The sequence below is a fragment of the Arachis duranensis genome, unplaced genomic scaffold (assembly GCF_000817695.3).
Source record: "Arachis duranensis cultivar V14167 unplaced genomic scaffold, aradu.V14167.gnm2.J7QH unplaced_Scaffold_165934, whole genome shotgun sequence".
NCBI classification, from domain to species: Eukaryota; Viridiplantae; Streptophyta; class Magnoliopsida; order Fabales; family Fabaceae; genus Arachis; species Arachis duranensis.
This window is the reverse complement of record NW_026264258.1, coordinates 3,740,756-3,750,269: the sequence shown is the minus strand read 5'-3', so window position 1 is coordinate 3,750,269 and position 9,514 is coordinate 3,740,756. Positions and strand designations below refer to the sequence as shown.

General features: G+C 33.1%; 1 protein-coding gene across 2 annotated transcripts; it reads right to left on the bottom strand.

The window, feature by feature from the left end:
• Positions 1-453: 453 nt before the first annotated feature.
• On the bottom strand, positions 454-8,056 carry LOC107477748 (protein MEI2-like 5). 2 transcript variants are annotated; one of them, XM_021137734.2, is made up of 13 exons: positions 7,742-8,056; positions 6,479-6,537; positions 6,111-6,254; positions 5,547-6,013; positions 4,826-4,984; positions 4,625-4,741; positions 4,366-4,517; positions 2,997-3,088; positions 1,962-2,886; positions 1,778-1,862; positions 1,627-1,695; positions 1,193-1,372; positions 454-1,000 (listed from the first exon to the last, which is right to left on the bottom strand). In XM_021137734.2, exons 2-13 carry the CDS (start codon positions 6,522-6,524, stop codon positions 884-886), a joined length of 2,553 nt encoding a protein of 850 aa, XP_020993393.1. In that variant the 5' UTR covers positions 6,525-6,537; positions 7,742-8,056; the 3' UTR covers positions 454-883. The 2 variants fall into 2 exon arrangements, with proteins under 2 accessions (XP_020993393.1, XP_052112153.1); XM_052256193.1 differs by having other exon boundaries at positions 6,479-6,533.
• Between the last annotated feature and the right edge of the window lie 1,458 nt (positions 8,057-9,514).

Sequence of the window (9,514 nt, the reverse complement as noted above, 5' to 3'; positions counted from 1 at the left end):
AACTTTATAAAATGCAATTTTTTTCATAGACTCGTATTATCAAACTAATTGAATTCAATTTAATATTGGCTCCATATAGATATAATGGTTGATGTATTAAAATAATTGCATGCATTAAATTTATGCTATGGAATTCACGTTCGGTTCAACTGATATTTATAATTTTTTTATACTTTTTGTAGTATATTTTTTTTATAATTTTTTATACTTTTAAGATTTAGAATTTAGTTTTTAGTATTTATAATTAGTGAAATATTTGCCAAAAATATTAAAAAAATTACTATATAATATAAAAAATATACTACAAAAAGTATAAAAAAATTATAAATATCAGAATTCCATAGCATAAATCTAAGGATAAACTCCAGAGAAAAATAAGAGGTTCTTTAAGGATATTCCAACATTTCAGTGTATCAAGTAACAATATTCTAGATGGCTGATCTAACATAAGAATAAGGCAAAGAAACTGGTTCACATATATACATTGCACAAGTTTTTTAGGTTTCATGACAACATTGACAAAGCTAATATGACAGTACCTCATTTTAATAATATACACATTAGTCAAATCTGCAAACTCTGGCATGCAAGCTGACAAAGAAATGCCATCTTATTCTCTTCCACTTCCAATGACAATTGATTTCTCTACACACAAGAAACTGTTCCTTGCTGCTTCCTCCATTGATGATTATTATGAAATATTGACATATTCAGAGTCCCCTGCAGCTGAAAGCAATGCTGCTTCCTCACCTTTGTACACCAACTTTTTTGTTCTTTTAAATCAATTAGCTTTGTACACCTTAACATTGCCCTATGCAGTTGTTAGCATTCCCAACCCCCATTTATTATTGTGGCTAGGAACATATAAATAGCTAGAAAACGGTTAATCTTTTTCTATTTTCTCGTCCCAATCCCCCTTTGGGCTCTCCAATAAATCACCCGAGTAAGACCCGTCTGGTTGACGAATACATATATTCAAATTGCTGGATAGAAAATTCTCCTGGATGGTAAGAGAGAAACAATCAGAAAAACACTTGAAAAAAGAAATAATTGATCAATATATAAATTAAACCATTTCCAATTCTAAAGTCTACTTTTCACAATCAAGTTTGCAAGACGTATGTATAAGATCAGGATGAATGTGTCCGGTCGGCTCGGCTCTCTTAACAACTCTATTGTCGTCAGAAGTTACCTGATCATTCGTCTCTTGGCCCTCCGAATGAAAGAGAATTGGCCGACACCGCTTATCCTCATTCATTAAGCTTGAATTCTGAAAATGTGTCACAAGTGCAGCCTTTCCTTGTATCCTTGCATACGCCAGTGAGGCAACTTTTTCGCTATTAAACTTCTCCCACTTCTTCCCATTAAATGCCTACATAGACTTTCATATTAATATTTCTCTAGACCATGACAAGTTAAAAATACTTGCAAATTAGGAGTACCAGTTAAAAAACTTTTAACCTTGTATTTATATTTTCATTGTTAAAAAGAAAAGAAATCAAATGTTTCATACAGGCATGTGTTAAACAATGCCCGCCACGTTAACAAATCCTTGCATCACAAACAATGCAGAAGAAAGTTAATTATTTAACAGACAAATAGAAGGTCATGGCATAGATTTTAAACCTCATAGAATGGAATGATGTGTGAAGGAGACACCATATTGATAAAGGCATAACCCACATTACACTTGTTCTGCAAGAAGAAATAGACAATAAGTCAACCTGGCCAAAAGACTCCATTATCGTTGATTAAAAAAATTATTGGATTCATATACCTTAAAATCAATTGGCAAGTAGAGAAAGTCATAAGCACCCCGGTGATTCTCATCAATTGCAGCAAGCAGCATCTTCGATGTGTACCTTAAACAATCACAATGAGCAAAACTCATTAATAACTGTTCGTATTAAATTGCTACAATAGAAAACACTTGACTAGGATACTTCTTTAATTGTTCTCACTTGTTAGGAATATTTTTAATCATTAAAGTCGTCCTTGTATCTTCACCACTGAGGATTTTATCAAGATCAAGTTGGTACAGCTTCTTTGAATCAATTGGGTTTCCACTATTCTCGGGTCGCCTACTTCGAGACAAGCCTTCAGTGTTAGTTGCTCCTGGTCCAGAATAAGAACTGCTTCCGAGAAGCAAAGAACCATGCCTAGGCAGTGACAGCACCCCGAAATTAGGTGAACCATTTTCAGCAGTATTTCCTGAAAGGCCAGCAGAACCACCTAAAGATGCATGACTGCTCCTGTTCATCATAAAACTCCTGTCACTGAGATTTAAATTCCCAAATCCAACTGGGCTCATTAAAGAAGCATCGGGTGATTCTGGGAAGTAGTTAAAATGCCTATCAAAATGAAGGCCAGATGGAGCAGATCCTATATGATGATGGGGCTGGGAACCAAGAAAAGAACTGCGATGACTTGAATATGGAAAACCCTGCCTTTGGCCACTAGAAGTAAATGGATGCCCCAAAGAAGACGAAGACCAACCAGATGTGGTTGAATGCTCAGTATAAAGAGTTGGGCTCCCCCAAAGAAATTGAGGGCCAGACAATGTTCCAATACTTGATGAGCTTGAACTTGATTCGCCAAAGGAAGATATAGGCCTAGGACTTGCATTCACTTTTTGCTCAGGGAAAGACATGGAATGCTGAAAAGCTGTTCCTTGCATTGATCCAGAGTTCACAAATATCTGATTTGCAGCCCTTCCAGGGTCCTTACCAATCGGCGCAATCTTGTTAGATGCATGTGGGGAAAGAATTGCAGCCAATCCAGAAAAATGGTTAGTATTGACAGGGCTGGCATGGCCCAAACCAGGCGACTTGCTAAATGAACCTAGTTGATTATGCTCAACTGGACTACCAAAATGTGCCCAGTTACCTAGCAAGACAATTGCACGAGATATTTTAGCTTGTAACTGAAGGTGCTTTTCTAAAACGATATAGCTACAATGGCATTTGATTAATAAGACTGCAGTAAGAGTTGTTTACCGGGAGGAGAATTGGCCACAGGTGAACCTACTTGATGTCTAAAAGTTCGAGCTTCATCTTGCTCCAACTCTTGACTCAGTTGTTGCATCAAGCTAGCAAGAAATGCATCATTATGTTAGTTTTTTATAATTGAGTAAAGTATCGTTTTTGTCCCCAACGTTTGGGGTAAGTCTCAAAGTTGTTCCTAACGTTTGAATCGTCCTATTTAAGTCCCTAACGTTTCAAAATTGATTCTATGTTGTCCTGCCGTTAGGAATCTGTTAACGGAATTGACGGCAGGACAAAATTGAGACGATTTTGAAACGTTATAGACTTAAATAGGACGAACACGTTGGGAACAAAAACGATACATAGAAATAAATTTTAATTTTATTCTTCAATAATATCAATTTTTTACGGTACATAGTTATTCAATTATTTTTTTTATCACATCTAAGTAAATTACACTTAATCACATTAATTTTATTCTAAAGAAATTTATTCTTTTACAATTTTACTCTTAAAAATGTTTACTCAGCATAAAATGTTTGTAGAATGACTAGTACATAAACTTGAGGGAAAAAAAATGATGCATATACAATAAAGTAATGTGATTCTAGTCATTTTACAAACATTTCATGATGAGAAAAAATCTTTAAGAGTAAAATTATAAAAAAAAAATAAATTTATTTAGAATCAAAGTAATGTGATTAAGTGCAATTTACTTAAATGTGATTCAAAAATAATTGAATAACTATGTACCGAAAAAGATTGATATTGATGAAGGATAAAATTAAAATCTATTTCTATGTATCGTTTTTGTCCCCAACGTTTTCGTCCTATTTAAGTCCCTAACGTTTTAAAATCGTCTCAATTTTGTCCCGCCGTCAATTTTGAAACGTTAGGGACTTAAATAGGACGATTCAAACGTTAGGGACAACTTTGAGACTTATCCCAAACATTGGGGACAAAAACGATACTTTACTCTTTATAATTTATAATATGTAAATAATAAAATTTCCATTCACAAAAGATATAACAAATTGCTAACGAGTTAAAGCCAGCTTATCTGAGGAGTTAATTTAAGAGTAGGGTTGATTATTTCAAACATATTATCACATTTTATTTTGTAGTCGGTTAATTATCCAAGTTTTTCTCCATGAAAACAACTTCAATTAACCAATCAAGCTGCTTGCAAGCAACTAGCTAACATCTCAAGGGATAAATAGTAATATAACGTAATATGCATGGGTCTACCACTTTTGTGCAATCTTTCAACCATATCATTACTTTTCTACCGTATACATGAGAATAAATGAAACGGTTAACGAACAAACTTATGTTGGAAAAAGAAGAAGTTCTGAACAGCGAAAGATAAATTACAACTTACTTTCTACGTGCTCCGCCAGGGCGACTGGGTTCAAGTTTTATGCGTTTCCCAGCAATATCCCTTCGATTTAATGCTTTAAGAGCTGCTTCTGCCGCTCTAACATCATAAAACTCAATAAATTTATGGTGCCTCTTATGCGGTGTTTCCCTAATCTGAAATTTCATCACAGAAAATTACTACCAGCACTGGACAAACTTTAGGTAAAGACCAAGTAAATGCACAAATGAACAGGTAAACATATAAGCAATTAAGCTTTTACCTCCTTGACCTCTCCATAAGCACCAAAGATTAATCGAAGGTCCTCATTTGACACTGAAGGATCCAAATTGAATGCTACAAGGGTTCCTTGATTAATATCTTTCTCTGAGGGGTTATCCTGAAATCAGCAGACGAAACACGTGTTACACAACTGTAATGTCAAGGATAATCATACCTTAAGATTTATGCTCTAAAATCAAACCTTGGGAATTGAAAAATGAATATCAAGTTTTCTTCGTCTCAAGGGCTTGTTTTGTAAGGCACGCATTGCAGTGCGAGCATCTCGAATGTCATAGTAAGATATCATCACAAAGCCTCTATGCTTGCATGCAGTGTACAAAGTTCTGATATCCCCATATTGCTATCAAATAAGAAAGAAAGAAAAAGAATTATCACAAAATAAAACAGAGAAATACAAGATCTTCTGACGTTGTATGTAAATAAAAAATTAATAGTTAAAACATAAACTATTTAAACTCTAATCAGAATTTTCTCATAACAATTCTAATAGGTACATGCTCAAAAGGTCACTAAAAACAAAGAAGTAAATCAAACCTCTCCAAATAAACCAACACCTCTCTGTTTCTAAGTCAGAAACTTCTGCTAATTTTACGTCCCCCAAAAAAAGAAAAAATATACTTCTAATCTGCCTCCCATTTTGCAGAAGTATAATTTTGGTAGGGGATGAAGGAAGCAGTTGAGGACAAAAATTAAAATGAGACAATTGGCTCATGTATTACTAAAGCAAAAGTATAATGATCAACACATTCTGTGTTAAAAAATAAACATTGAAGGATCGGCTTAATGCTCAACAACTCAATTAGTGATCTTAAGTCATAGATTGAGTATATATATGCAGCTAAAGAAGCAAGGGCTGAATTACATAAACAATTATACTGAAGCATTAGGTAAATGTACAATACCTCAAATAAGGTCCGTAATTCAGAGTCCTCAACATTACTATTGATGTTTCGAACAAATAATGTCCTTGATGGATGCTCTCCATAAGGATGCTCACCAGCCACCGTTCCCATACCATTTGGGATTGAATAATGACCAAAACCATTTGAAGCAACTCCATCTGAAACGCTTAGCTTTGACATGCCAACATTAAGACTCTCTTGGGGTTCAAAGTCCATTTCGAACCCCCCTCCACTGCCAAACAAATCATTGTCATCCAGATCCTCCACTTGGCTTGGCAACCTACTAAGGTCGAAATCGTCCATTATCCCAGCTAAAAGCTCCTCTTCATCAGGAAGTATGTTTCCAACTACATTGGCTTCAAAATCTTCAAAAGGATCATTTTCCTCATTCTCTTTGTCCACTTTATCTATCGTTAGCAAGTGATCATCAATAGGTTGGCCATAACGTTCAGAATCAGTCAAATTTACTGCATATCAACAACAAAATAGGACGAAGAAAAATGTTCTCAATAATTGCTCCAACTGTTCCAATTTATGATACCAAAAGCATAATCTCAAGCTTACACTTCTCATGTGGAAGAACAGGTAGTGAGCTGGAAAACAAGCTAACATCATTAGAAGCATGAAGTACATTACTCTTGTGCGGTATTCCCCAAGCATTGCTTTCCACCTTTTTCGGAACATTAAGTGAAGAAGTCTTAAATGAGCCTACAAAATCAGCAAGAAAACTTGTTTCATAATCATTCTCTACAGATGAGTGTATATATAACTATTGAGGGTCAATTTGGTACTGTAATTAGTTAATACGGAGGTAAAAAAACCCCATATATTAGATTCACAAATAACCTAACCAAAGAAGTCTTCACATCTATTTTTACCCCATATATCAAACTCACCCTAACTACAAAATACGAAATATGAAGAGGAAGTACCTGCAACACCATGGGAGGACAAAGAATCCCTGTATTGTGTCTCCATTTTCAGCTACTGCCTAGAAAACATAGTGAGATGAATGAAAAGTAGACGACTTCTTAATATCAATGTTTTGGTAAAAATTGCCATACAGAGATAAAAGTTGCCACAACCATGTAAGTGTGTACCATAATTTAGTCTTTCAAATACAGGAAGAGGTCTTTTCGTAGTTCTACTCTATCTTACATAATTTCGGTTTTCCTAAAGAGCCCCAAGGGAAAGGTAAGAAGCAATAATTTGGATACCATATAATATAATCACTATTATATCTACCAAGTTGAATTAACCAGCAATCATACTCAAGCATTCTGTTGGACAAAATAGTCCTACTTTGGAATGCATAACACAGAAGGAATAATTATTATTAGCCAAGCAAAGATTATTCCTTGGTTGGTTCGGTCACATATTACGAAAAAACAGAACACAATAGCAAGTCAATTGTAACACTTTCCTCCTACCCGTTAAAATATTCTTTCTATCCTTTAAGCTTTCAAACATTAGGTAAAAATTTTTGACTGACCAGAACAAAAAGCAACAGATTCTATATCTATTAGCACATATAGGAAGGTAACAAACACAGCATAAATCACAGAAAAGATGCTTTGAAAATTTAGCAGCCAAATTATTCCCAAATTGACAAAGGACCATACAATCAAATTAGTTCCAAAATCCAAACACAGTCTACCATCAACCTTAATCACAAGATCACCAGCATAGTAGTCATAAACGCATAACATTAAATACCAGTAAAGATAAACAAATAACAGATATTAAAAATAGAGAATATTCAGCAGATCATGCATTGCAAAACCAGGTTAAGACTACACCCTACAATCTACATAGTCAACTTATGGTCAAAAAAGAAAAATTGCAGTCAAAATTCTTCAACTTGACCCCAAAAAGATTTAAAATAATAATAAAAAAAACTACAGTTACTCTCAAATTATGCCCCCACCACCACTAAGCCCCAAACTATAGTAACACAGTTCGTCATCATCAGAATAAGCTTTTGCACCAAAGCTAACCGATCAAACACAAAAACAACTTCAAAAAGGGGAAGAAAAAAAAGGAGCAAAATTTGAGTCAACTATATACTTAAAAATCATAAAAACAGAGAAATTTTGTCATTTTACTATTCCTTAAAAAAAAAAAGAAAAAAGGTGAAGGTACATGAGAACTAAGGAAAAATTAAAAAAATAATAATAAAAGAAGAAAGAAAGTACCTTTTGTTGAAAAAGAAGAATAAAGAGAGAATATTGTTGTTGTGCTAGAAGGTTTTCTTGGATTAGGAATGTTATTAAGAGTGGTGCTTGTTGTTTGAATGAAGAAGAAAGAGTTCGTGTTGATCACGGAAGATTGAAGGGAAGAGAAGTGAAGTGAAGTGAAGAGAAAGAGTTTCCGTAGAAGCAGAGAAATTTCATCCTTATACTCTTCTACTTCCTCCTCTATCGCCGGGAAAGTAGAGAGCGAAGGAAATCAGCAGTGAGAGAAAATTTTCCCGGAAAATCAGTGAGAAAAAGGAACGAAAAAGAAAAGAAAAAGAGAAGAAAGAAAAAGGAAAAGGAAAAGAAATAAACAGAAAGGAAAATGATTGGAGGTAAGAAAAGACAAAATTAACAAAGTAAGCAGTTCTTAATATATTTAATGAGATAATTAATAAATAAAAATCTTTGTAAAATATAATATATTTTGGAATTCGGATAATTTTATAATTTTAAGAAACCAAATGGTGCCAAGCAAAAATGATTTTTTTTTCCACTGTAATTAAATTTGATGCATTTTTAGAATTTCAATTTCTGACCTTTTAATTAAGTTATTGGCCATCAAATTACACCTACATTATTATTTAATCTATATTATATTATTAATTTATTATTCACCATAAATCGCTAACAATAAAGTTATAGGGTGAATTGGAAGAGATTTTTGAAAAAAAAAATATAAAGGTTACTTACTTATATTAAACGACTACTTATTATTGATAATCACTACTCATTAATATTTTTTATTTACTTATTATTGATAATTACTACTCATTAATATTTTTTATTTTCTTCAGTGTTTTGTTTTTGTTTGAAAATTATATTGACTTTTGACAAATTCTAATACAGGAATGATACTCTTTTGTTTGGGTCCAATAAAATTTCAGTCTAATTTTAAATATTATAAATTCACTCGTAACATGTTCATATATAATATTTAAGGATTTTATCCGTATTGATTAGTATTATTTTTTTATTTTTCACATTATCTCCGAGTTCAACGATTAATCCTCGTATATTTATCAATTTTAGGTATCCTAATAGATTGGATAACTCCCAATCTTAAGTATACAATACATACTCACACACTTCTTATATACTTATCAATTTTTTTTCTCGATTGCAGTTGGTAGGACTCGAATCCAAGACCTTTGAGATAGAGAGGGGGCGGAATGCCGTGTGGGCTATAGCTTATCGGCTGTTTTTAATTTTTTTGCACTGCTTATTTTATAGTAACAATCAGATTGGATTAGTGATGGCCCAAATAATTATGTGCATTGCCTAAAATGAACAACAGAGAAGCCCATTTTAATATCAGTGCAAGGCCCAAAAAGAAGATGGGATGATAGACAAGTGTATATAGTCTTTTAATGACCCAAAAAAAAAAGTGTGTATAGTCTTCTGACCAAAAAAGTATAGACAAGTGTATAGTCTTGGACTTAAACAACGGGACCTTCATGCTTTTGGATACTGGCGGTATTATCTTTGCCTACCAGGTAAAAAAATTGTAACCAACTTAGATTGGTGAGTCTTTAGTTTACTCGTTTTAAATAAATGTTAAAAATTAAATTTTATTTTGTACATATAATAATTTATTAATAAACAATAAACATTTAAATTGAGTTTAAATTTGTGACGAATTAATTATTTACCTGTCAAGTTAAAGAAACACTTGAAAAAAATTGCAATAGGAAATTCAGTTTAGTAGTTTGCAACTTTTATTATACTCTATCT

What these genes read in the sequence shown, in the direction of transcription:
- LOC107477748 (XM_021137734.2), bottom strand. Translation starts at nt 6,524, where the DNA reads ATGGAGACACAATACAGGGATTCTTTGTCCTCCCATGGTGTTGCAG. An exon ending in TGTTCTTCCACATGAGAAGT is followed by an intron (nt 6,014 to 6,110) that starts GTAAGCTTGAGA and finishes GTTGATATGCAG; the next exon opens with TAAATTTGACTGATTCTGAA. An exon ending in GCCAAGAGACGAATGATCAG is followed by an intron (nt 1,001 to 1,192) that starts GTAACTTCTGAC and finishes CTTACCATCCAG; the next exon opens with GAGAATTTTCTATCCAGCAA.